Here is a 27,272-nt window from a genome sequence, read left to right as displayed (position 1 = left end):
CTTTAAACATCGGATAGGACCTATCAGTTCAACATGTTTCGCCCGAAGGCTTTCTCAAGAACGAGTCCACTCTTTTGTTTTGCTTCGCTGCATCCTGATAACATATCTTTAGTCTAAGCCTAAGAATAATTTGGCTGGTGGTTGGCATGATCTGAAGACTTTAAAACAACAAAAAATTTATATACAAGACAATTTTTGAAAGAATATTAAATGCTGATTTTTTGTTTTGGATCACTTTAAGATCATCACATACGATCACACCCAACTCCCATTCTTCTGTCGTGCACATAAGCTCTTCACCCCCCTAAAATGTACCGTTTCTCGGGTTTTTGCAGCCCAAATGCATGACCTTGCATTTCTTAGCATTAAATTTTAGCTGCCAAATTTCAGACCATTAATCAAGGTTTGCTAGGTCTTTTTTCATGCTATTTACAACATCCAGGGTATCTACTCTATTGCAGATTTTGGTATCATCTGCAAAGAGGCAAATCTTACCCGACAATCCTTCAGCGATATCGCTTATAAAAATGTTAAAAAAACAGGCCCATGAACAGAAACTTGAGGCACACCACTGGTAACATTTCTTTTCTCAGAGTGATCCCCATTGACCACTACCCTCTGTCGTCTTCCACTTAACCAGTTCCTGACCCAGCCCATCACTTTGGGTCCCATCCCAAGAGCACTCAGTTTATTTATTAGATATCTGTGTGGTACACTGTCAAAGGCTGTGTGCAGGCTGCTTAAGCTCTCAGCACTTTTGGAGGTAATCTTGGAATCCCTCCAGGAATTAAAGATAGAGATTCCGCAGTCCTCATCTGCAAAGTGCTTGCTTAGGAGCAGCACAGAAGTGCAGACCACAAGTTTCCCCTCTCGTCAAGACATTACAAAAATGTTAATGAACCATTGGGAGATCCCAGAGGAGCCCTTCAAGTGGCCAAAGTCATGTCAAAGCTCTATCTGATGGATGCTGAGTTCAACCAGCAATTTGTTCCACCAAAAGTGGATTCCCTGGTGGTGCAGGTTACCAAGCGTACCTCCCTTCCTAGCATTAACAGGATATCCAGGACTGCAGGATGGATTTTGTTTTTAAGAAGCTATTTGAAGCTATGGCCTCAAGTTTAAAGGCAGCTGCTGTGGCATCTTTTGTTACCCATGCTTGCCACTCCAAGTTGCGCCGTGATCCAGAAACGATGGCCGGGAGGAATCTCCAGTTTCTGATGTCTGGAGTAGATTATGTAGCTGATGTTCTGTATGATCTTTTCAGAGTTGTGAGCAAAATGAGCAAAATGTCTGCTTATTCCATTTTTCACCGCAGGATGCTATGAATCAGACAGTGGGCGGGGGACATCTCCTCCAAGGCAACCTTGAGTAAATTATCCTTTAAAGGCCAGTTACTCTTTGGGAATGGCCTGGATGATCTTATGGCCAGTGTGCAGGATTGCAAGTTGAAAACTTTACCAGACAGCAGAACTTGAACCCTTAGGGGGTCAGGGTTCAGTAATTTTAGGGCCTCAGGATATCACCAGTTCTTAGCAGGGCCTTTGGGCCAGAGATCATTTCAAAGCATGAGGCAAGGATTCAGAGGGGCCAGGCTCCCCCAATCTTAAGAATTCTGCTCCACAGCTGCCACCAAAAGGTAATTATGACAAGCCATCAGCCAAACCTCCACGCATCAGGGGGAGGTTATTGGCCTATTGGGAAGCATGGGTGGAGATCACTACAGGATATTATACAGGAGGAGTACAAGCTCGAGTTCTTACATCCCCTCCCAGACCTCTTTCTAGACTCTCTGACTGGGAAGTCAGTAAAAGTCGTCAGAGTCCAAGCAATAGTACAAAGGCTGCCAGGTCTGGAGGCCATAGAGCCCATACCAGGCTCCGGCAGGTATTCCATATACTTCATAATGCCCAAAAGAGGCTTAAAAAACTGGAGGCTAATTCTAGACCTCAAGGCAGTGAATGCGGCTCTCAAGATACCATGTTTCTGGATGGAGACTCCGAGATCGGTAATTGCTTCGGTGGTGCCAGGGGAATTTCTCATCTCGCTGGATTTGATGGAGGCATATCTGCATATTCCTATTTTTCCAGAGCACAGGAAGTTCTTGCAATTCCATGTCCTGGAGTCACACTTCCAGTTCACAGCCTTATCCTTTGCACTGGCCACAGCCCCACACACCTTCATAAAGGTGATGGTGGTAGTTGCAGCACACCTATGCAGAGCAGATATACAGGTACAGGTATGTAGCTGATTGGCTGATATTCTGAATCTGAAGGCAGAATGGCTGTGCAAGGAGTGATTCAACTACTGCAGAGGCTGGGTGGTGAACTTTCGGAAAAACCACCTAATGTGACAAACCTACTGCAATACCAAGGTTTATCACAGGAAAATATAGAATATCACACAAACCCCAGTGCAGAAGGGCAGACCAGGTCAGAGACCATGATAGTAATATAGCTGACTACCCTATAAGCAGTGAAGATAAGTTGGACATAGAATGGCAGGACAGACTAGATCAGGAAAGGTTTGCCTTACCTGAGGCAGTGCCAAAGCCAAGCAAGAAACCTCTGCCCTGCTATTACCCAGTTCCTGTAAGGCAGAAACCAGAAAGAAAGTTTTCTTTCAGAGAAACATCACAGGCTGAGGAAGGAAAGCCCTTCCCCCCACCTAAGCCAAGGGGATGTGGTTTGCCTCGGCTTAAAGTGAGGTGGAGTAGAGAGCAAGGAGGAGAGCGACAGGAAGCTCAGTGGAGGCTTACCACAGATCAGCCAGCTGAGGTACAAAGCACGGATTGGGAAATGACAGGGGAGCAAGCTGAAGGGAACTTGCCTTCAGAGTTCTTTTCCTCAGAGCCGAGTGAGGACGACAACAGTACTGCAGCTGAAGCTTGGCCAGAGAAAATGGAAGTGGCTTGAAACAAATGTGGATGTTTTCTGGATGTTTTCCTGTGCTGTTTTTTTTCCTGATATGCAGACTGTGGGTGCTGCAAGAGAAGGTATTTTTGGGACTGTCAGGTTTTCTGCATTTTTTCCTCCTTACCTGGAGGGAGGGAGAATGAGAGGTGCTGCTGGGAGGGGAGGAGGGAAAAGGAAGGGAAGAGAGTTACTGCTGGACAGGAGGAGGAGGGAAGGGAGAAGAAAAAATGAAGGAAACAGCTGGCAGGGAGATTAGAGGAGGAGAAGGGGAAAGACAGGAATGAGAAAGTAGAGAGATTGATGATGGGAAGGGGGTCAGCAGAGAAATAAGCAGAGAGGGACAAAGATGCTAGATCTGGTGTAGGAGAGATAAAAATGAAGACAGCAGTGAAGCTGGAATGAATCATGTAAAAAAAGAGATAGGGGTCGCAGGCAGGATGGAAAGGGGAGAGAGGCATAGAAAGAAGACACATACCATATGGAAGGGGGAGAGGGCAGACAGTGGATGGAAGGGGCAGATGCTGGATTGAAGAGACAGAGAGGGCAGACGCTGGAATAGAGAATGACACAGTGGCGGTTACCCGCGGCTAGCTGCGTTTAGCCGCGGGTAACCCACCGAAATGGGGAAGAAAAAATAGTGGCCTCTGCGGGGACAAGGCCATTCACTGCCCCGTGGAGCGGTGAATGGACTTGTCTCCACAGTGAGGCAACCAAGGATCACACGGTCCCCACCCGGCCATTTCCCTCCCTCCACCTCACCTTTGATGAAGAGCACTGTTCCTCAACCGCCAGTTGAATTTCTGCTGGTCCGCCCGAAAATAAAAGCCTCTCCTTTTCCCCTGCTCTCAGTTCGTTGCTAAAGCCGACAGGAAGTAGATAGAATGGCTAATCAATGCAATGGATGTGTTTGTTTTTGAATGCAAATTAACTCAAAATGCGGTTCAATAGTTGAAAAGCAAACACACATTTCATCATCCATCTGCAATCGTTTTCTTTTTTCAATTTAATTTCTGTCAGAGCTGAAAATCCAAGTTCGCAAAGATAAGAAGATCCAAAAAGTAACAAAACCTTGATTGCTTTATTGCTCAAATTAGGATAACTACTACATTTTCATAAATAAGGGAGGGGGTAATATTTTATATTATGATGATCAATTATAGGATTTCAAGTGTATTTGAATGCTTAATTGATAAATGTCAATATTGTACTTGATTTAAGATTTGAAATGAATAAAGATTTTTTTTTTTTTTAAAAAAAGAAGAACTACTACGTATAAAATTACTTGCCATTAGTTTTCAAGGACCAATCATGTCAAAGAATGATACTTGTCTGGGTGGTTATATCCTTACACACACAGACGTTCATAATATTGACAGACTCTTGTGTACGCGACGTACTTGTCATTTATTCTAGTGTTTATTTATGAGGGGACTTTTAAAAAAGAAAGTAAAATTCTGGAATCTCTTCGGGACACACAGTTTGAGAGACACTGTAGAGAATGACACAGGGACAAATTTTTCCATGTCCCGACCCCGTGAGTTCTTTTCCTGTCCCTGCTCCATTCCAGCAAGTTACATCTTCATCTGTACAAGCCTCAAACACTTTAAAATCATAAGTGTTCAAGGCTCGTGCGGTTAAGGCAGAACTTACAGGAATGGGACATGGACAAAACTCACGGGAATGGGATGGGGAAATTGAATTCCTGCGGGACAGGGACAAATTTGTCACCGTGTCATTCTCTAAGACACTGGTCTACTAGAAAGATTACAGAGGTAAGAACCTAATCTTTTCTTTCACTTCTGTGAATGTGGCAAATGATCTTTATTTGAATACAGCCCAAAATGAGCTTGTTTCAGCTTGGCACATGGTGAAGATTGGCAGTCACAAAGACACTGCTTGGCACAAAGAGCTGGAAGTTTGGGCTTGTTATAGAATGACTAGGTAGAACTGTGTATCGCAGCATGCATGGTCCATATCTGGAATGAGCTTGTCTTCTAATTTATACATATTTGATATGCTGCTTCTCTTACAAACAAGTTAAAGAGGTTTACAGCTAATAAAAATAAAATAGCTATCTCAATCGGGTGTTACCCAGCCCAGGGACATTGCTTTACTTTTAGAAAGAGATCAATCCCCTACCATCACTTTCATCATCTTTGTTTTTTGAAATTAGCTTTGCTTTCTGGAACCATGAGGTATTTTATTTGTTGGCATTCTATCACTCTGCAGGATTGTCGAGAACAAGATGATCATAATCAGTCCTGTTATTGATACTATTGACTGGAATTCATTTGAGTATTACATGCAAACTGAAGAGCCCATGATAGGGGGCTTTGACTGGATGCTGACATTTCAATGGCATTATGCACCTGAGAATGAGCGAAAAAGGCGGAAGTCCAGAATTGATTCAATCAGGTGATCTATGCAACCTTGCCCCCCTACCCCCACCCCATCCCATGTACTGTGATCATTTAGTAATAATTAACTTTTTGTTACATTCTGGTTTTTGATTTTGTAATTTTGTTCAGATATTATTTTATTATGAATGCATTTTTGTTTTTTAGCACTTTTTTGTACATAACCTTGAATCTCCTGTAAATTAAGTGGAGTATAATTAACAAAAATTAAATTTCCTTTGGATAGATATGCACATTTTAATATGGTTGAGCTTTAAAATAACTTTGCATGTTATAAACTTAATCAGTACCAAAAGAAGCCTATTAAAATTTTGCAGATGAAATGAAGGTTATGAGAGGTGTTGCTTTAAAAAAAAAAAGTTCTGCATTAGTTTTTTCTTTCAAATATCCCTCTCTAAAAGTGATACCCATAGGGGTGGTGGTAGCACTGGTCTCTGAGTCAAGAGATGTTGTAGAACATGAGCTGAAGAATCATCTCCAGCGGTGGGATGCAGTAGGAGTGGCTTAATACTCCGATTGGCCAGATACCTAAGGCCCCTCTGTTGGGAGGGGCCTTTGGCATCTGGGATAATCAGAGCCTTAGGCCCCTCCCAGTGTATCCCAGAATGTACTGAGAAGGAGAAGGCCGCCATTTTGGAGTGGCGGGTCTACCGGCCAGAGGATATATGCATCCCTCCAGCTGGACTTTCACCTTAAAAAGTTACAAGGGGTGATGGGAGGTCTGCTGATTAGGGGGAGTACTGGGGGGATCTACAGGTGGGGGGCTCTGAAGAGGGGTTGTCGCCAGATGGGGGTGTGGCAGCAGGAAGGAATTGGCATCCCTTCTGGGAGATTTGTTGGGGTGATTTGGGGGGTGGGGTGGGAGGGAGTGGGCATTCCTCTAGCTGGCTGACTTTGGGGGGGGAGGTTCGGGGGTTCCCTGCTGCAGCCGCTCAGCTGATCGCAGCAGGGAGATTTCCTTGCTGCAATCAGCTGATGGCAAGGGATCAGGTTTGATTCTCTAACCGGTGCCTGTGACATGGGCGCTGGGTAGAGACTTGGGATGGTTAGGCGGTGTTTGGCATTTGTCCACTAGGGCAGACATGATTCAGTATAGGACGCCAGTCTGTGATTCTCAGCTGCTTCTTAGGCTGCTGCTGAGACCGGTGTCCTATATAGAATTTCCCCCATAGAGCTGTGAAATCAAAACATTCTCGCTTGTTTTGTTCATTAGAGAAAAATTACTGATGCTGGCCTGAAAATTCAGACTTTTTGTACATATTTATTTTAGTACTATATATTTTTAAACCCCCTGAATTGCTGCTGTCATCATAATCTGTACTGCACACAATATCAACATTGGGCTCCTTTTACTAAGCTGCGCTAGCGTTTTTAGTGGGTGCTGCCCTCTGCGCTAAGCGTAAAAACTAACGCCAGCTCATTGGTGACGTTAGCGTCTAGCGCGCGCGCTAAAACCACTAGCGTAGCCCAGTAAAAGGAGCCCATTGTGAAAAAGGAGGGGGTTGAAAATGAAATAAACAACTTCATTTTACTTTTACTCTCTTCATTCTCAGATCCCCCACCATGGCTGGAGGGTTGTTTGCTGTAAATAAAATATATTTTGAATATCTGGGAACATATGACATGGGAATGGAAGTATGGGGTGGAGAAAACTTGGAGTTATCCTTTAGGGTAAGTACAATTGTAAATCACTGTTGTGCTATGATGATGAAAAATTGTTCTGATACCTTACTATGTTAAAAAAATAAATCAAGCCTTCATCTTCAAAAGCAAATCCATTTCAATCTTATTTTATTTAATAATTAATATGGCAACAATCAAACAGATCTAATTAGGGACTGAATTGCACATGGTATTTTGTGTTCATTTTATTTTTAATGAGTTCATGGCCTAGGACAGTGGTAGGCAAACTCATTAGTCAAAAGAGCCAAAGATCAGCAGTACAACAATTAAGATTTCTTTTGAGAACCATACCCCGCGCCCGCTTGCGCTACGACGGCTACGTCAACCCGACTGACACTCCGCTCACCTGCACATAGTCGAAAACAATTCGTGGCAGAGCCTAGAGAATGACATGGGGAAAAAATTTGTCTCCGTCCCTGCGAGCTCGGTCCCCGTCCCCACAAACCATCTGATCCCATCCACACAAGCCTCAAATAGTTTTATACTGAACTTATTATATTAAAGTATAAAAAGAAATAATATTCTGTACAATTGTCAATTTATAAAACAGCATCTTCTCCCCACTGTCTCTTCCCCATTTTCCTTCAGCGTCCTCAGCCCACTCTCTCTCCACTTCCCTTTAGCGCATGCACATAAAAACAAGCAAGCAATTTTATATCATTTTCATTAAAGTCTAAATAATGCCAGTCACATAACAAAACATGATTTTACAAAAATAATTCCCTGCACAGTCAAGCCTGCAAAGATTACTAGATGTCTTTCAGCAGCTCCCCTCCCTCCCTCCCCCTTACCTTCGTGGCCAAGTCAAAATGATCTACCAACTAGTGCTGCAAGATTCATGATTCGAATCGATTCACTAATTCACTTCAGGTGAATCGATTCAAATCGATTTGGTTTGGCAAAAAATTGAACTCACTGATTCAAGACCCATTCACGGCGTTCATGCTTTCCCTCTGTCGTTGCCACCCACCGGAGTTGACCCCATCTAAAGTCTCACAAAACCGGAAGTTACATCAGAAGGACTTGGGAGTGCCGAGCGGACGTCGTGCTGGCTCTCTCTTTCGCGCCGTGAAAACATTTCTCCTCTCTTCCACGTGATTCCCAGTATAAGTTTGAGAATCAGGCAAGGGAGCTGGGGAAGCTGAGAATCGGGCTGGGGAAGCAAAGAATCGGGCAGGGGGGCTGGGGAAGCTGAGAATTGGGCAGGGAGGCTGGGGAAGCTGAGAATCAGGCAGGGGGGCTGGGGAAGCTGAGAATCGGGCAGGGGGGCTGGGGAAGCTGAGAATCGGGCTGGGGAAGCTGAGAATCAGATAGGGGAAGCTGAGAATCGGGCAGGGGGCTGGGGAAGCTGAGAATCGGGCAGGGGGGCTAGGGAAGCTGAGAATCAGGCAGGGAGGCTGGGGAAGCTGAGAATTGGGCTAGGGAAGCTGAGAATCAGGCAGGGGGGGACTAGGGGGGCTGGGGAAGCTGAGAATTGGGCAGGGAGGCTGGAGAAGCTGAGAATCTGGCTGGGGAAGCTAAGAATCGGGCAGGGGGGCTGGGGAAGCTGAGAATCGGGCAGGGAGGCTGGGGAAGCTGAGAATTGGGCTAGAGAAGCTGAGAATCGGGCAAGGAGGGCTGGGGGGCTGGGGAAGCTGAGAATCAGGCAGGGAGGCTGGGGAAGCTGAGAATCTGGCTGGGGAAGCTAAGAATCGGGCAGAGGGGCTGGGAAAGCTGAGAATCAGGCAGGGAGGCTGGGGAAGCTGAGAATCAGGCAGGGGGGCTGGGGAAGCTGAGAATCGGGCAGGGGGCTGGGGAAGCTGAGAATTGGGCTGGGGAAGCTGAGAATTGGGTAGGGAGGCTGGGGAAGCTGAGAATCGTACAGGGGTACTGGGGAAAATTAGAATCGGGCTGGGGAAGCTGAGAATCGGGCTACCAGATTCACGATTCGAATCGATTTACCACGACAAAAAATCAGCCTCCCGATTCGTTGACTGAACCTCTCCCCCTCGCCCCTAAAGCAGGAGCGGCAGCGCTGCCTCTTGCTGGCCTGCTGCTCCTGCTTTAGAGGGCGAGTGGGGAGGGTCAATCTGGAAGTGGCTTCCCCGTAGGTGTCCGGCGTCCTTGTATCAATTTACCTAATTTCAGCAGCTTGCCCTGCAGAAGATCGCTGGCTCTAGCGATCTTTACAAGCTGCCATACATCGTCCGAGTTGTTTTCTCTCTGCCGTGGTCCTGCCCCTTCTCTGACATCAGAGGAGGGGCAGGACCGCGGCAGAGAGAAGACGAGTCGGACGACGTATGGCAGCTTGCAAAGATCGCTAGAGCCAGCGATCTTCTGCAGGGCAGGCTGTTGAAATTAGGAAAATTGAATACGCAGGCCTTCAGGGGGTGCAGACATTCAGGGGAGGGGGCCCTGGTGTAGAAGTACACGGAGGGAGGGAAGGGGGGGTTCAAAGAGACGTGCATATGCCGGACTACAGGGGTAAGAAATAAGGGGTCTAAAAACACAGGAGAGGGAGAGAGATGGTGGACAATGGGATTAGGGATGAAAATTACAGAAAGGGAGAGATGCTGGATGAAAGGGTAGTTGAAAAAAGGTGGATCTGTAGATGGAGATGAAAAAAAGGAAAGATGCCAGACCTCCAGGGGAGGGAAGGGAAACGGAAGGGGAGGATAGTGATGGCAGATGGATGGTTAGCAAGGAGAAAGAAGAAAGAAGGAGACCCTGGCAAACAAGATATCAGAAGACAACCAAAGCCTGGGACCAACAAGATTTGAACAATGACCAGACAACAAAAGGTAGAAAAAATAATTTTATTTTCTATTTTGTGATTACAATATGTCAGATTTGAAACGTGTATCCTGCCAGAGCTTTTGTTAGACCACAAACGTGAGCTAGGATTTAAGAGAGAGAGGAAAAGTCTTTTTGTTTGTTTATTTTGTTTACACCACAGCGCCAGTGTGGTTAGGAGAAGCCAAAGGGTGCGAAGAAGCTATAAAATAAACCCACCACATGGATCCACCTTCCTGAAGGGTCTGCATTCTTCATTTTAAATAAGTCATTACACTTTTTATGAATTAGAATTGCTACGCCTGCTGTGGACATGATAATGGGAAATACTACCTTGGCACTATTCAATGTTTATGCACCTAATTCGAATCAAATTGAATTCTTTAAAAATCTTCATCAGTTATTAATACCACTGGCTACTTCTAATTTAGTTGTGGCTGGGGATTTCAGTGCTGTTATAGATCCAATTTTGGATTAAAAAAAAACCTAATAGATGTATGAAGTCATTAGGATTAGATAATTTGATACAAAATTGTACTTTGCGAATATTTCATTTTAATGATAGGGAATTTTCTTTTTATTCCCAGGTTCATAAATCTTTTTCTAGAATAGATTATTTATTTGTTTCAGATTCCTTAGTTCAACAAGTAACACAAGCTTCCATTGATCCAATAATTCTATCTGATCATGGAGGGGTGTGGATCAAAATAAATTTAAATGATCATATTAATAATAAATCAATTTGTAGATTTGATAATACATTGCTGGCAGATCCTAATTTTGTTGAGAGAATTCAGTCAAGAATTAATGAATACTTTCAATTTAACAATACTGAAGATGTCTCTATAGAAACAATTTGGGATGCATTCAAAGCTACTATAAGAGGACAAATTATTTCCTTTTTAACATTTACTAATAAACAAATTACAAAACAATTTTCCAATTTGGAACAAGAAATAAAGAGATTAGAATCAAACTTAATTAATAATTGGGATAATTCTACTTTACAAGAATTATTAAAAATTAAAGGAAAATATAAGATTTCTTCTAAAATGATAAGAAAAGACTTATTCTCTCAACAAAAAAATGTATTATGGAAATTCGAATAAGGCGGGAAGAATATTGGCAAATTATTTAAAAATAAAAAAACAAAAAGCAAAAATAGGGATGGTAAAAGATGAAAATGGAAATACATCTTCTCAAACGGATGTAATTATAAGAACATAAGAAGTTGCCTCCACTGGGTCAGACCGGAGGTCCATCTCGCCCAGCGGCCCGCTCCTGCGGCGGCCCACCAGGTCCTTGACCTGTGAAGTGAATTCTTGACCTTTATAATCTACCTCTACTTCTATAATCTACCTCTGCTGCTATCTGTACCCCTCAATCCCTTTATCCTTTAGGTACCTATCCAAACCTTCCTTAAACCCCTTTACTGTGCTCTCGCCTACTACAACCTTCGGAAGAGCATTCCATGCGTCCACCACCCTCTGGGTAAAAAAGAACTTCCTAGCATTGGTTCTAAACCTGTCCCCTTTCAATTTCTCTGAGTGACCCCTGGTGCTCGTGGTTCCTCGCAGTTCGAAGAATCTGTCCATATCCACTTTCTCTATGCCCTTCAGGATCTTGAAGGTTTCTATCATGTCTCCTCTAAGTCTCCTCTTCTCCAGGGAGAACAGCCCCAGCATTTTCAACCTGTCGGCGTATGTAAAGTTTTCCATACCTCTTATCAGCTTAGTCGCTCTTCTCTGGACTCCTTCGAGTACTGCCATGTCTTTCTTGAGGTACGGCGACCAGTACTGGACACAGTACTCCAGGTGCGGGCGCACCATTGCACGATACAGCGGCATGATAACTTCCTTTGTCCTGGTTGTGATACCCTTTTTGATGATGCCCAGCATTCTGTTTGCTCTCTTTGAGGCTGTCGCACACTGCGCTGATGGTTTCAAAGTTGTGTCCACCATCACCCCCAGGTCTCTTTCAAGGTTGCTCACCCCTAGCAATATTCCCCCCATTTTGTAGCTGAACATCGGGTTCTTTTTCCCTACGTGCATGACCTTGCATTTCTCTATGTTGAAACTCATTTGCCACTTTTTTGCCCATTCCTCCATTCTCGTCAGGTCCCTTTGCAGGTCTTCACAATCCTCCATGGTTTTGACCCTGTTGCAGAGTTTGGTGTCATCAGCAAATTTGATGACTTCACATTTCGTCCCCGTCTCCAGGTCGTTGATAAACACGTTGAATAGGAGCGGTCCTAACACCGATCCCTGTGGAACTCCGCTCGTGACCCATTGCCAGTCTGAGTAGTGCCCTTTTACTCCAACCCTCTGTTTTCTGCCCTCCAGCCAGTGCCTAATCCATCGGTGGACATCCCCTTGCACCCCGTGATTCCACAGCTTCTTTAGCAGCCTTTCGTGGGGTACCTTGTCGAAGGCTTTTTGGAAGTCAAGATATATGATGTCTATGGCTTCCCCTTTATCAGTTTTTGAAATTTTATAAATCCCTGTATTCTTCTGAGTCTTATTCAGAAAAGGAAAAAGATGGTTTGGAATTTTTAAAATTAATTAAAGGACCAAACATTCCTGATCATATAAAAGAAAGTTTGGAGAAGCCTATTTCATTAAAAGAATTACAAACAGCATTGGGGTCCCTTAGAGTTGGATCCGCTCCAGGTGGTGATGGTTAACAATAGAATTCTACAAATCTTTTCAAACTATCATATTACCTTATCTATTAAATTTATTTCAAACACAATTAAATAACAGAAGTATAAAAGGAACTATGGCAGAATCAATTACTATAGTTTTGCCAAAGCCAAATAAAGATCCCACATTGATTTCAAACTACAGACCTATTTCTTTAATAAATGTAGATGGGAAATTTCTGGCTAAAACAATATCTTTGCGTTTGGCTAAAGCTCTTCCCCACTTCATTGGAATGCATCAGACTGGATTTGAGGCTCATAGATATTCTTCTAATAATACCAGATTGGCCTTAAATATGTTAAATTTATCCAAAGATATTAAGGATCCAGCCTTCTGTGTTTCGTTAGATGCAGAAAAAGCTTTTGATTGAGTGGAATGGTCCTTTATGTATCAAGCAATGGACTGGTTTGGAATTGGATCAGGATTCATACAAATGATTCAAACGTTGTATAGCTCCCCTGTTGCAAGATTATATATTAATAATAATTTGTCAGAGAGTTTTGATTTGCGGAGCGGGGTTAGACAAGGTTGTCCATTATCTCCTTTGCTTTTTGATATAGTATTAGAACCCTTGTTATTAGCAATTCAGCAATCAAAGGAGATTCAGGGTATTCCTTTTAGAGATCAGGAATATAAGGTCTCTGCTTATGCAGATGATATTTTGCTTTATTTGAGGAATCCTGAAACGACGATTCCAAATTTACTCAATTTGATCAATAAATTTGGAAAATTTTCAGGTTATAAAATAAAATGAAGTAAATCAGAAGTTCTTCCACTAAATGTTTACTATACAAAAGGATTATTTGATACATTTGCATTTGTCTGAAAAGATGAAGGGATCAAGTATTTAGGTATTTGGATTAAAAATACATTAGAAGAGACAATAAAAATAAATGAAAAACATATATTACAGAAGGTTACAGAATTATGTGAGCAATGGAATCCTTTACATATTTCATGGTGGGGAAGAGTTCAAACAGTTAAAATGATGATTTCACCTGTGGTTTGTTACCAAATGGGAATGATACCAGTGTTCTTTCAGGAGTCTTTTTACAAAAAAATAAATAGTACTCTTACAAAATTTATTTGGCAAGGTAAAATAGCTAGAGTTGCCTTAGTGACTTTACAAAAATCAATTGTGGAGGGAGGGGTAAATTTTCCAAATTTCTATAGGTATCATCAATCCTATATTATGCGCCAAGGTATGTATTGGGTCATCCCAAAACTCATGGAAAAATTACCAGATTGGTTAAGATTGGAATGGCAACTAAGGTTTCCTATAAGGCTGTGCCATATTAGTAGTACTAAAATGCCTAGGTTATACAAAGAAAATAAAATATTAATTGACACCTGGAAAACTTTAAAATGGAAAATACTTGAGTACCTGATTGTAAAAAAAAAACCGCTTAGATAACCTTGATAGGCGGTATATAAAATCCTAATAAACTTGAAACTTGAACTTGATAGATAATTTAACTTTTAATCCAATTCATAAATCGACATATCAAACAATATGGCTTAATCTCAAGATTCAAATTGGCGGATTTAAGCTTATCTGGAAGCAATGGATAATTGAAGAAATACGTACTCTTGATGATGCAATTTCTAATGGTAAACTGCTTGAGTTTTCACAGTTGCAACAAAAATTTAGTTTAAATAAATCACAAAGTTATAAATGGATGCAACTGAAGCAGGCCATTCAGGCGGGGTTCCCTGAATGGAAAAATCATAGTAATCAATATAGTTTGGAATTCCTTTGCTTTCAGGCAGATTTTCTGGGGCGGCAGGCCACACAGTGGTACAAATTAATATCTGGATTATTGAAAAAAACAAAACAAGAAATGGTCTTAGAGACATTTGGAGCATTGAGATTAAGCACAAAATTACGGCATCTCAATGGCCACATATTTGGTCTTGGAGGATGAGATGTACAATGTCAGCATCTATGAGACAAACTTGGTTTTTCTTGTTGCATAGAGCTTTCTGGACCCCTGTTCGTTTAAAAAAAATTAGATAGCTCTAAGTCTGATAGATAATGGCATTGTCATCTTGAAGCAGGGACTTTATATCATTTGTTGTTCTATTGTCCTTATATATTAGAATTTTGGAAATCAATATGGAATCAAATTATTTCCTTGTTAGAAAATCATGTGGCATTATCTTATGACACAGTTTTATTTGGTATAGAAATGAGAGCAAAGAAACAAATATCATCTAATAATAAATTATTGTTAATTTTAACTGGGATTGCCATTAAACAGATCACTTACAATTGGAAAAACTGGAATGGTCTTAATTATTGTTTCTGGTGGAATTCTGTTTGTCATATATATAAAATGGAAAGGGCGTTAGCGGTCCAAAAAGGGAATTATAACAAATTTAAAGATGTGCGGAGGCCATTGATGGATTTTTGTAAAGATTAAAAATTATTCTTCCCTGAATTAAAAAGTTTAAGACAGTAAGGGGGGAGGGGGGTGGATTAATTAAAATATATTATTTTTCATGATTATATAAGGAAGGGGAATATTATTGTATTTTATAAGGTTTAATTATAAGATGTCAAGTGTATTTGAAAGTTAAACTGATTTATATATTTATTGTACTTGATTTCAGATATGAAATGAATAAAGATTAAAAAATAAATAAATAAATAAACTTACCAGGATGTTTGAAAAAACACCCAATTGGGCAGGAAAATCGAATGGAATCGAAAAATCGATTCAATAGGCTGAATCAAATCAAAATTTTTTTTCCTGAATCGGGCAGCACTACTACCAACAATAAAATTTTAAAAACCACAAAGCACACTGTACGCAGAGAAAATGTTAATTATCATTTATATTCTGCGGGTTTTCAAAGCGGTCAAGGCAGATGACGTCACCTCAGTAACAACTATATAAAAATAGACAAATATACCCCCTCCCTTTTTACTAAACCGTGATAGCGGTTTTTAGCGCAGGGAGCTGCGCTGAATACCCTGTGCTGCTCTCAATGCTTATAGGCTTCCTGCACTAAAAACTGCTATTGCGGTTTAGTAAAAGGGGGCCGTAGTGCAAAATATAGATAGCAGATATAAATTCTCAAAACGGACACATTTTGACCACTAAATTGAAAATAAAATCATTTTTCTACCTTTGTTGTCTGGTAATTTCATCAGTCTCTGGTTGCACTTTATTCTTCTGACTGTGCATCCAATATTTCTTCTCTTCTTTCAGCCTCTCACCATCCATAAGACTATTCAAGATAAGGAAGGTCGCTACATAGTAGTATTAGGGGAGCTCTGGGGATCTCAGCTCCTCTTTTGTAACATCTATGCCCCGAATGTTTATAGTCATAGTTTTTACTCTGGGCTGCTGGGTATTCTAGCGCAATATCCCACGTATCAATTGATAATAGGGGGGGATTTCAATTTCTCAGCTGATCCGACAATGGATTGCTCTCCTGCAAGGCCGCCCCCTTGGAACTCCTCGCGCCAGGGGGTTAATTTCTTGTGTGATCACCTGGCGGTGGTGGATGCGTGGAAAACTCTTCACCCATTTGACCGGGAGTATACGTTCTATTCTAACCCTCATTCTACGTATTCTCGACTGGATTACGTTTTGATGTCCCCTACGCTTTTTGTGCGGGTGGACAAAGTCACTATAGAAGAAACTTCATTTATCCCAGGACAAGCAGGCAGCTATTCTCACAGATGGGTGATGTCATCGACGGAGCCTGGATGCGGAAGCCTCGCAAGCAGACTTGCTTGTAGAAGCTAGAAGTTTCGAGTAAACCGCACCGCGCATGCGCAAGTGCCTTCCCGCCCAGCGTAGGGCGTGTCTCCTCAGTTCTCAGTTTTTCGCGGAGCCGAGAAGTCAGTCTTTGATTCTCTCCATTTAACTTTGTTACTTCGTGCCTTCTCTGAACCGCGGTTTGTATTTTTTTTTCTTCATGAGTCGCTGTTCTTGCTTTATTTCTAGTTTAAAAAAAAATAATATTCAATCTTCCCTCTGTATGCCGGGGCAGGCTGCTCAGCAACAGCCCAAGGGCTTCGATCTTGCGGCAACTATTTTTCCTTCTATGCCCGGCATGTCACAGGCTTCAAGAAGTGTAGCCAGTGCCAGCTTGTGATTTCCCTTATGGACCCACACCGTTGGTGCCTCAAGTGTCTTGGGCTGGAACATCCCCCGAAGTCGTGCAAGCGCTGTGCTACTCTTCAACCTCAAGTCCTTAAACGTCATCATCTTTTGGTAGAGAAGCTGTTTGGGATGGATTCTTCCTCCGATCCCTCAACTTCGAAGGGGCCCTCGGCCTCACCATCGACGGAGACTTCTCCTGCTTCGACTGCTTCCACCTCGAGCCTCATCAGACCTTCGTCGTTTGCAGTGGCTCTCTCTTCGGCGACACCTGATGTATCTTCCCCTGTTTCCTCAAGTCAGATAGCTCAGCAGAAAGTTCCAGTGGTGGTGCTTAAAGTGCCTAAGACTTCCAAGTCGAAGCACATTTACACTGCCTTGGTGGAACCTTTAGCCAAAACAGGTGGTCCGGTTTCAGACGCGGATCCATCCTTGCCAGCTTCTTTCCAGACCATGTTGGAGAAGCAATTCATTCAATTTCTTACTAATATGGGACCGAAGCTTCTTCCTCTCATCCAGCCTGGGCATTCAGCAGATTCCCGCGAGGTTGAGCCACTTCCTTTGCCTCAGTCTGTGCTTACACACTTTTTGCAGGGAGCAGAGTCTCTGCGAGTGTCTGGTCTGGCATCCAAGCATGTGAAGCAAGGAGCAGAATCTTTTCAAGTGCCTCGGCAAGAATCCTCACACTCTATACAAGGAGCAGAGTCTTTGGGAATGCATCGAGGTTCCTTCATCAAGCCTCTGGAGCTTTGCTCTACAGCATCCAGTCCTATCCATTCTTTGGTGGCATTGGCTGCTTCTCTCTCCAAGGCGAAGTCTCCTCGATCTTCGAGATCTACTTCCAAGCACCGTTCTCACCAACGATCGAGGCCTTCATCGAGGCATACTTCCAGGCATAGTTCTTCTTCTAAAGAACGTCCCTCTTCAACTAAGCCTCGCTCTACTCCTACTTCGACTAGACAGCCGACTCCTCGCTCGAGGTCTCCACTTCTGAACCTCGAGGATGCAGCAGTTTTGATTGCTTCGTCCAAGTCTCCATATTCTTTTGATGCCTTTTTTCCTGCCGAAGCTTCATCTTCGACCCAGGCTGCCTCGACATCCTCGAGTCCTTCTCGAGGCAAAGCATTGGCGGATCAGCTATCTTTCTCGTCTTTTCTTGGTCAGAAGACTGTTGACTTGGATCTTCAATTAGATGTTGGTTCCAAATACTCTAAGGAGTACCTTGAAGTCATGCATCTCCCTCAACCTCTGGCAGAGTCACTTAAGCTTCCTCTTCACAAGTTTTTGTCTCAGACTTGGTCAATGCCTGGAGACCTCTTATACCCTACCGGCTATTCCAGGCAAATTGGACTCTAGGTATAAAACTGTACATCGCAAAGGGTTTGACAACTCACAGTTATCTCATCAGTCCCTGCTAGTTGAGTCCTCCTTGAAGAGGTCCCATCCTTCCAAGGTTTATGCTACCGTTCCTCCTGGAAGGGAAGGGAAAACTATGGACAAATTCGGACGTCGCATCTATCAAAATGCCATGATGTCCTCTAAAGTCCTCAATTATAATTTTCATTTTATTACTTATTTTGAGTTCCTCATTTCTCTATTACCAAAATTCTTGACTTATTTGGATACTCAAAAGCACTTTGAATTTCAAGAAGTCCTTGCTTCTTTATCACAACTCCGATTACATCTCCTCCAGTCATCTTATGATGCCTTCAAGTTGTCTGCCCAGGCAGCTGCTTGCTCTGTAGCCATGCGTCGCCTTGCCTGGCTTCATACCATTGACATGGATCCTAATCTTCAGGACCTCTTGGCTAATATTCCTTGTGCAGGCAATGACCTCTTTGATGAATCTATCGAGGCAGCCACCAAGAAATTGTCTGAACATGAAAATCCTTTGCTTCTATTGTCAGACCTAAGCCAAAGCCAGCTCCTGCCAAGCCTACACGCCCTGCTCCTATCTATCAATGGCATTTTGCTCCAAGGACGGCTCCTTACAATCGCCCTCCTCTTAAAAAACAGTAGCCTCGGAAGCAACAAAAACCTCAACCTTCTGCTGCACCTAAGACTATTCAGCCTTTTTGACTGTTTAAAACAGAGCATAACCTCCACCATTCTGACTCTGCCTTCTTTTCCCCCCTATAGGAGGTCGCCTCCACCTTTTTTACCATCGATGGAGGTCAATTACATCCGACCTCTGGGTACTGATCATCATCAGGGAAAGATACTCTCTTCATTTCACTCAGGTTCCACCAGAGCTTCCTCCAAGAGAGTATCCTTCCAATCCTTCCCAGACCGCCCTTCTTCTTCAGGAAGCTCAAGCTCTGCTTCGTCTCCATGCCATCGACCCAGTTCCTCTGGACCAGCAGAACAGGGGGTTTTACTCCCATTACTTCCTTGTTCCGAAGATGACGGGCGATCTGCGGCCCATTCTGGATCTCAGGGCTCTCAACAAATTTTTGGTCAAAGAAAAATTTTGAATGTTGCCCCTGGCATCTCTTTATCTCCTTCTAGAGCAGAACGACTGGTTATGCTCTCATGGAGGCCTATACTCACATTCCCATTCATCTGGCCTCCCGTCAATACCTCAGATTTCGGGTGAGGAATCTGCATTATCAATACAGAGTGCTTCCTCTCCCAGAGTGTTCACCAATTGCCTAGTTGTGGTAGCAGCAGCTCTAAGGAACCAAGGTCTTCAGGTATTTCCCTACCTTGACTGGCTCATCAAAGATTCAACATCCCAGGGGGTTATTGTAGTGACCCAATGGACTACCTGGTTCCTCCAAAGTTTGGGATTCAAAATCAACTTTCCCAAATCCCATCTTCAGCCCTCACAGAATCTACAATTCATCGGAGCTGTTCTGGATACTATCCAACTCAGAGCATTCCTTCCACAACAACGGCTGGAAGCTCTTCTTCAACTCTGTCATACAGTGTCTTCCCGCTCTTCCATCTCAGCGAGACACATGATGGTACTTCTGGGTCACATGGCCTCCACAGTATATGTGACTCCTTTTGCCAGACTTCACCTCAGAATTCCTCAGTGGACCCTGGCATCTCAATGGACGCAGGTTTGCGACCCTCTTTCTCGACACATAACAGTCACTCCTTCATTGAAGCAGTCTCTCCGTTGGTGGATGCTCTCTTCCAATCTCTCCAGAGGCTTGCTTTTTCAAACGCCTCCCCATCAGATGGTCCTCACAACAGATTCTTCGACCTACGCTTGGGGCGCTCATCTCGATGGTCTCCGCACACAAGGCCACTGGACCAGTATGGATCGTCGGTGTCATATCAATCTATTGGAACTCAGAGCGATCCTCAAGGCTCTCAACGCTTTCCAACGTCTTCTTCACGACCAGGTAGTCCTCATTCGGACGGACAACCAAGTCGCCATGTATTATATCAACAAACAGGGATGGACGGGATTTGCCTCCCTGTCAAGAAGCTCTGAAGGTTTGGGACTGGGCAATCTGCCACAACACCTTCCTCAAAGCTGTCTATATTCAAGGGGCGAACAATTGCTTGGCAGACAATTTGAGTCGTCTTCTGCAACCTCACGAATGGACACTCCATTCTTCACCTCTTCATCAAATTTTTTCACAGTGAGGAACTCCTCAGATAGACCTCTTTGTATCTCCCCACAACTACAAACTGCCTCAGTTCTGCTCTAGGATATACTCTCCTCATCGCCTCGAGGCAGATGCTTTTCTTCTGGAATGGACGAATCTCTTCCTTTATGCATTCCCTCCATTCCCTCCCATTCTCAAGACTCTGGTCAAGTTAAAGAACGATCATGCCACCCTGATTCGGATTGCTCCTCGGTGGCCGAGACAACCTTGGTACTCCCTTCTACTTCAACTCAGCAGCAGGGAGCCATACCTTCTACCAGTTTTTCCATCTCTGCTTACACAGAGTCAGGGATCTCTGCTTCATCCCAACCTGCAGTCTCTACACCTGACAGCTTGATACCTCTCAAAATGACTCCTCTGCAGTTTTCTCAACCTGTCAGAGACATTTTAGAGGCTTCTAGGAAACCTACCACTAGACAATGCTATCACCAAAAATGGACTAGATTTTCTACATGGTGTTTTTCTCATGATAAGGAGCCCCAACATTCCTCCTTATCTTCTGTTTTGGATTACCTTTTGCACTTATCAACTTCTGGCCTCAAGTCTACATCGATCCGAGTCCATCTCAGTGCAATTGCTGCATTCCATCAACCTATCGAAGGGAAACCTCTCTCTGCTCATCCGGTGGTTTCCAGATTCATGAAAGGACTTTTCAATGTCAAACCTCCTCTCAAACTGCCTCCTGTGATTTGGGACCTCAGTGTTGTCCTTGCTCAACTGATGAAACCTCCATTTGAACCAACTGACCAGGCTTATCTGAAATATTTCACTTGGAAAGTGGTGTTCCTTATTGCCCTCACTTCTGCTCGATGAATCAGTGTGTTGCAAGCTTTAGTTGCTGATCCACCTTTCACGGTGTTTCATCATGACAAGGTGGTCCTCCGTACTCATCCAAAATTCCTCCCTAAAGTTGTATCGGAATTTCATCTTAATCTATTGTTCTTCCAGTGTTCTTTCCGAAGAAGAAGTAGCTCTTCATACTCTGGACTGGAGAAGTAGCTCTTCATACTCTGGACTGTCAACGTGCTTTGGCCTTCTATTTGGAACGCACCAAACCACACAGAACATCTCCAATTGGATGGCTGCTTGTATCTCATTCTGCTATGCCCAGGCTGGATTGCCTCTCCACAGTAGAGTCACAGCCCATAAAGTCAGAGCAATGGCAGCTTCCGTAGCTTTCCTCAGATCTACTCCCATTGAGGAAATTTGCAAAGCTGCTACTTGGTCCTCGGTTCATACTTTCACATCTCACTATTGTCTGGATACTTTTTCCAGACGGGATGCACAGTTTGGCCAAACAGTATTACAAAATTTATTCTCCTAAATTGTCAACGCTCCCACCATCCCATTCTGGTTAGCTTGGAGGTCACCCATATGTGAGAATAGGCTGCCTGCTTGTCCTGGGATAAAGCACAGTTACTTACCGTAACAGGTGTTATCCAGGGACAGCAGGCAGCTATTCTCACAACCCACCCACCTCCCCTGGTTGGCTTCTCTGCTATCTATCTGAACTGAGATGCGCCCTACGCTGGGCGGGAAGGCACTCGTGCATGCGTGGTGCGGTCGACTCGAAACTTGTAGTTTCTACAAGCAAGTCTGCTTGCGAGGATTCCGCATCCGGGCTCCGTCGATGACATCACCATATGTGAGAATAGCTGTCTGCTGTCCCTGAATAACACCTGTTACGGTAAGTAACTGTGCTTTTCGGATCATTCGGCAGTGGTGCTTATTCTGGGGGATACGGACCGGAGGGGGGATAGGACCTGGAGGTTCCCCGCTGCTTTATATACTGATAAGGATTTCCAGGCATATTTGCGGTCCTGTTGGTAGGAGTACAACTCGCACAATAACACTTCTGATGTGGATCCAGCGGTATTGTGGGATGCTTCTAAAGTGGTGTTAAGGGGTCACATCATCCAATATGTCACCATCAAACGGAAACAACAGGGGGAAAAACTTCTAGTTCTCTTGGTGCAGTTGACAGCGCTGCGTAAAACTCATCGGGTGGGTCGCGTTGGAGAGGATGGCCAACAAATTAAATCTCTTCATCTTCAGATTAATGAGATCTTGGATCACCGTGCTCGCCAGGATATTTTCTATCAGAAATTTCGTCTATCAGTGGGATGGTAAAGCGGGCAAACTTATTGCAAATTTGATACTGCCTTTTTGGAAAAAAACAAATTATTAAGTTGGTAAAGAATACTCGGCGTGAATGCTTTACCCGGGAGGCTCAAATTCAAGACCAATTCATGGAGATTTATAGCACTTCTTTCAGGATCTTAATATCCTGCGGATTTCCGCGGTGCAGGCGAAACAGCTGAATGGTCCTATATCCCTGGAGGAAGTTCGTACGGAGATCAAGAAATTGAAGTTCCTGAAGTCTCCAGGACCGGATGGGTTTGGCCTGGAATACTACAAACTTTTGTGTGGTCTCATTACGCAGCCTCTGGGGAATTATTTCAACTTCCTATCCACGACCGCCTCAGGCATTCGCGATAACCCAGTTCATATCACATTGCTCCCGAAACTGGGGAAGGATCCCACACAAGTGGGTTCCTATCGTCCGATATCGTTGCTCAATCAAGATGTTAAGTTGCTGGCTTCTATCTTGGCGGCTCGGCTGAATTTGTTCCTACCTCAGCTTATCAAGGGTGATCAGGTGGGCTTTGTTCCCCAACGATATGCATCCATGAATCTTATTAAAGCAATGATGGAACTTCACGAGCATCAGGGTGGAGGAGGCACGGTGGCGATCGCCGGGCTTGACATGGAAAAGGCCTTTTATAGTATTTCCTGGCAGTACCTTTTTTGGGTGCTCGGGGAGTTTGGTTTAGATGGGAACTTTCTTAATTGGATACAGGGCCTTTATACTATGCCTCGGGCACGATTAATCATTAATGGTGGCCTTTCGCCTTCTTTCCCGCTCTGCAGAGGGATGCCTCAGGGTTGTCCCCTCTCTCCCTTATTATTTATTTTAGCTATCAAACCCTTCGCCATCAAGATTCGGACTAGTCCTGAGTTGCGTGGAATTCTTATAGGGCGGGCAGAGTGTGGTATCACCCTATTTGCGGATGATATCTTGCTCTTTTTGGATCAGGCCCCCCGTCATCTACCGGTTGTGTTGCGTCTTGTGACTGAGTTTGGCAACCTCTCGGGCCTCAAAGTGAATTGCGAGAAGTCTGAACTACTGCCATTGGCGAGGCTGGGCTGGGAGCCTTGGTATCCTGGGTTGCAGATTCCTCCTGTGCGTAAACCAATACGCTATCTTGGCATTTACCTGCATGCGGACCCCAGGATCATATATAAGTGCAATGTCTTTGGCTGCTATCGACAAAATTCAGGCTCTCTGTGCTGCTTGGCAAAACCTCCCGCTATCCCTGTTGGGGAGGGCAGCGCTGATTAAAATTATCTTTCTACCCAAATTATTATATCCTTTACAAACGGTTCCTTTCTGGGTGTTACAGCGTGATGTCCGGAAACTTCGTTCATTTTCTCTGCCTTTTTATGGCACCACTGAGCATTGCTTATGTAAAGTTGTCACTTTCTAAGCAGGAGGGGGGTCTGGGTCTCCCCGACGTCCGAGCGTATAATGTGGTGGCTCTTCTGTGCTTTGTTCACGAGGGGGTGACTGGGATAGCTCGGTTTTCTCCTCCTGGGTGGATGGTGTGTTGGTGTGCACCCTTTACTTTTTTGAATCTCTTGCATATGACCAGAGGAACAGGGGGTGCCCTACCTTCCAAATTATGGTCCTTGCGCCCTATCTGTTTGGCATGGTGGTGGTGGCGTCGGGCACAGGCTCACTCCCCTCTGGCCTCTCCCTTCTTGCAACTCCAGGGTAATTCTAAATTTGAGCTGGGCCTGAATCGTTTGCCATTTGCTACTTGGGCTTCTAAGGGGGCTTCTACTCTCTATCATTTGGTCGATGGGGACACGGAGGTTTTTGTTTTGTTCACTCACCTTAGGGAACAGTGGGGACTTCCCCATCAACATTTTTTTGCCTATTTGCAAGCTAGGCATTACTGCCAGAGCCTTCATCAACAGTATGGGGAGGCGTGGACATGTGGACCTTTGGATGCATATTTATTCAATGTACTGGCCTCGCAGGGCTCCCTCTCGGTCTGGTATCGGGTGGTTCAGTCCTCCGATTCCCAAGGACAATTGGCCATCCTACAAGATAAGTGGAATAGGGACCTAGCTACACATTACAGCCCTGAAACCTTTTTGGAGCTTTTTCATACCTTAAATGCTTTTGTGAAATCGGCAGCTTGGCAGGAGACCCAATTTAAGATCCTCCATAGGGCTTACCTTACTAAAGCTAGGGGGGCCCGCATGGGCTTGTGGGTGGAGTCTTTATGTACCAAATGTAGGGGGGCGGCCAGAACTCTATTGCACTCCTTTCTGGAATGTCCTGAACTGTCCATCTGGAATTCCTCCTTTGCGCAGCTTCAGTTAGTTTTGCAGCGCGACTTAGAATGGGACTACAAAACATTACTTCTCGGCGATCAGGTCCTCCTGGAGGAACAGGGTCTCACTATGCCTCAACGGCGCTTCATTTATTTGACTTTGCTGACGGTCAAACGAACAATTTTACAATATTGGACACAGGAGGGGTCTATCCCTTTGGACTGTTGGCTCAATCAGATGATCGAACTGGCCCGCTTTGAAATTTGCTATCACAAAAGCTCAACCAACCCTGAGATCCGGGCCTACTTGGCCATGTGGACGGCGTTCCTGCGGTTGCCTCTGGTCTCTCGGCTTGGGAGGGTAGGGAGGGGGTGTGTGATTGTGGTGGGTGCCTAGAGTGTGCATGTTTGGGTGTTTGGATTGGGTGGTGTGCCTGGCTTCCCGTGTGTTGATGTAGGGGGCAGGCAGGCCATGCTCTTCCACTTGAAAAATTCTGGAGCTGATGGGGGAGAGACGGGCTGTTCTTGTTCATGGATAGTCCTGTAGTCTCTTGCTGTATTATTTTTCTTAGTGATGATCAATGTAATCTTCTTTTGGCTGCCATTGTTTGCCTGCTTGTATATTGCACCATGCCTGTTTCTCTTGTTGACTCTTTTTTTTTTTTTATAAATTCTTTATTCATTTTCAAAATTACATTAAATGAATATATATATTAAATCACATTAACAATAAATATATCATTTTACCTTCTTTCATTTGTACAGTACATAAATTTTTATCCCTCCCCCTTCCCACCCCTCCCTACCATATATTCCATAATCTTATAAAAAAAAAAAAACATATTAATAAAATATCCCTCACCCTACCCAAATTAATTGATACATTAAAGGGAAACATTTTCAACTAATCCTTACAAAATTCTGCTAATGGTTTCCAAACATCCTGAAATTTCTTGAAATACCCTCTTTGTACTGCAATAAATCTTTCCATTTTATAAATATGGCACAAAGAGTTCCACCGTGACTCTTTAATAAAAATGATTTACAAAAAAAGAAAGGATCCAAGTTAGAGAATGACACGGGGAAAAAAAATCTGTCCCCGTCACTGCACCGTCCCCGGCCCACTGTCCCCTTCACCGTCCCGTCACCGTCACTGCCATCCCATTCACCGCCTCATCACTGTCATTGCCATCCCATTCACTGCCCCGTCACTGTCCCCGCAGCATCCATACAAGCCTCAGTACTGTAATATTTAGCTTATTCCTTCCTTATAAATTAAAGTTTTGGCTGCTGGGCTCTTGTTTATAAATTTTTATCAACACAACTAATATACTACTTTATCCTGAAGCAAAAAAAAAAAAAAAAGAAATTTTTTTTCCTTCCTTTGTTGTCTGGTTTCTGCTTTCCTCATCTTCTCATTCAATTCCTTCCATCCACTGTCTCTCTTCTCTCTGCATCTTCCATTTGCTCTGTTACTGTGCCTCTCCCTTTCTCCCCCCTTCCAAATTGGTCTGGCACCCTTCTTCCCTCCGCTCACCCCATAGTCTGGCATCTGTCTTTTTCCCTGCCAGCATCTGCCCACTCTCTCTTCCCCATTTCCCTTCAGCGTCTTCTCCCACTCTGTATTCCCCATTTCCCTTCAGCGTCTTCTCCCACTCTGTCTTCCTCGTGTCCTTTCAGTGTCCTTCTTCCCACTCTGTCTTCCCCATGTCCTTTCAGCATCTTCTCCCCACTCTTTCCTCCCCATTTCCCTGCAGCATCTTCTCCCCACGCTCTGTTCCCCATTTCCATTCAGCATCTTCTCCCCACTCTGTCTTCCCCATGTCCTTTCAGCATCCTTCTCCCCCTCTGTCTTCCCCATGTCTTTTCAGCGTCCTTCTCCCCCTCTGTCTTCCCCATGTGCTTTCAGCGTCCTTCTCCCCCCTCTGTCTTCCCTATGTGCTTTCAGCGTCCTTCTCCCCCTCTGTCTTCCCCATGTGCTTTCAGCATCCTCCCCACTCTGTTTTACCCATTTCCCTTCAGCGTCTTTTCCTCTCCTCCCCACATTTCCTCCTCCCTGCCCCTTACCTTCATGGCGCTTTCATCCCCCCGCGTGCGGACAACAGGCCCGGTGTGACAAACCTCCCTGCCCTTTACTTGTGGCCAGCGATGTCTAAACTGCCTTCTTACAGCAGCCAGAGAGTTGTAGTTGCATATGGCTGCCATAAAGGTCATCTCTGATGCAACTTCCGGTTGCGTTAGAGATGACCTTTATGGCAGCCACACGCAGCTTCAACGCTCTGGCTGCTGTAAGAAGGTAATTTAGATTCGTGGCCATGAAGGTAAGGGGCAGGGAGGGAAAAAGGGAGCTGTTTCAACTCGGCGGCGGCAGTAAGGATGGAGGGAACGCGATAGGTGACTACGCACATTCCCTCCCTTAACTGTGAGGACAAGGCCATTCACCGCTCCACGGGGAGGTGAATAGCATTGTCCCCATAACCACGGTGGACACAGGTTTTTCTTCACCATTATGGCGAGTTACCCGCGGCTAGCCACGAGTAACAGCCACCGTGTCATTCTCTAATCCAAGTTACATACAAATTCAACTTAAGAACGGTTTAAAAAACGGAATCTGTTCTTAACCTGAGGACTGCCTGTATATTGTT

The 27,272-nt window shown here is 44.2% G+C and overlaps 1 protein-coding gene across 2 annotated transcripts in view; it reads left to right on the top strand.

The window, feature by feature from the left end:
- LOC117353555 (polypeptide N-acetylgalactosaminyltransferase 4-like) overlaps positions 1-27,272 on the top strand; it is a 244,923-nt gene that overhangs the window by 98,159 nt on the left and 119,492 nt on the right. For both annotated transcript variants that reach the window (XM_033929612.1, XM_033929611.1), the window contains exons 6-7: positions 5,142-5,327; positions 6,883-7,000. In XM_033929612.1, coding sequence (XP_033785503.1) covers positions 5,142-5,327; positions 6,883-7,000 — 304 coding nt within the window. The remainder of the gene's footprint in view (positions 1-5,141; positions 5,328-6,882; positions 7,001-27,272) is intronic.

The sequence above is a fragment of the Geotrypetes seraphini genome, chromosome 2 (assembly GCF_902459505.1).
Source record: "Geotrypetes seraphini chromosome 2, aGeoSer1.1, whole genome shotgun sequence".
NCBI lineage: Eukaryota > Metazoa > Chordata > Amphibia > Gymnophiona > Dermophiidae > Geotrypetes > Geotrypetes seraphini.
This window is presented reverse-complemented; position numbering and strand designations above follow the sequence as displayed.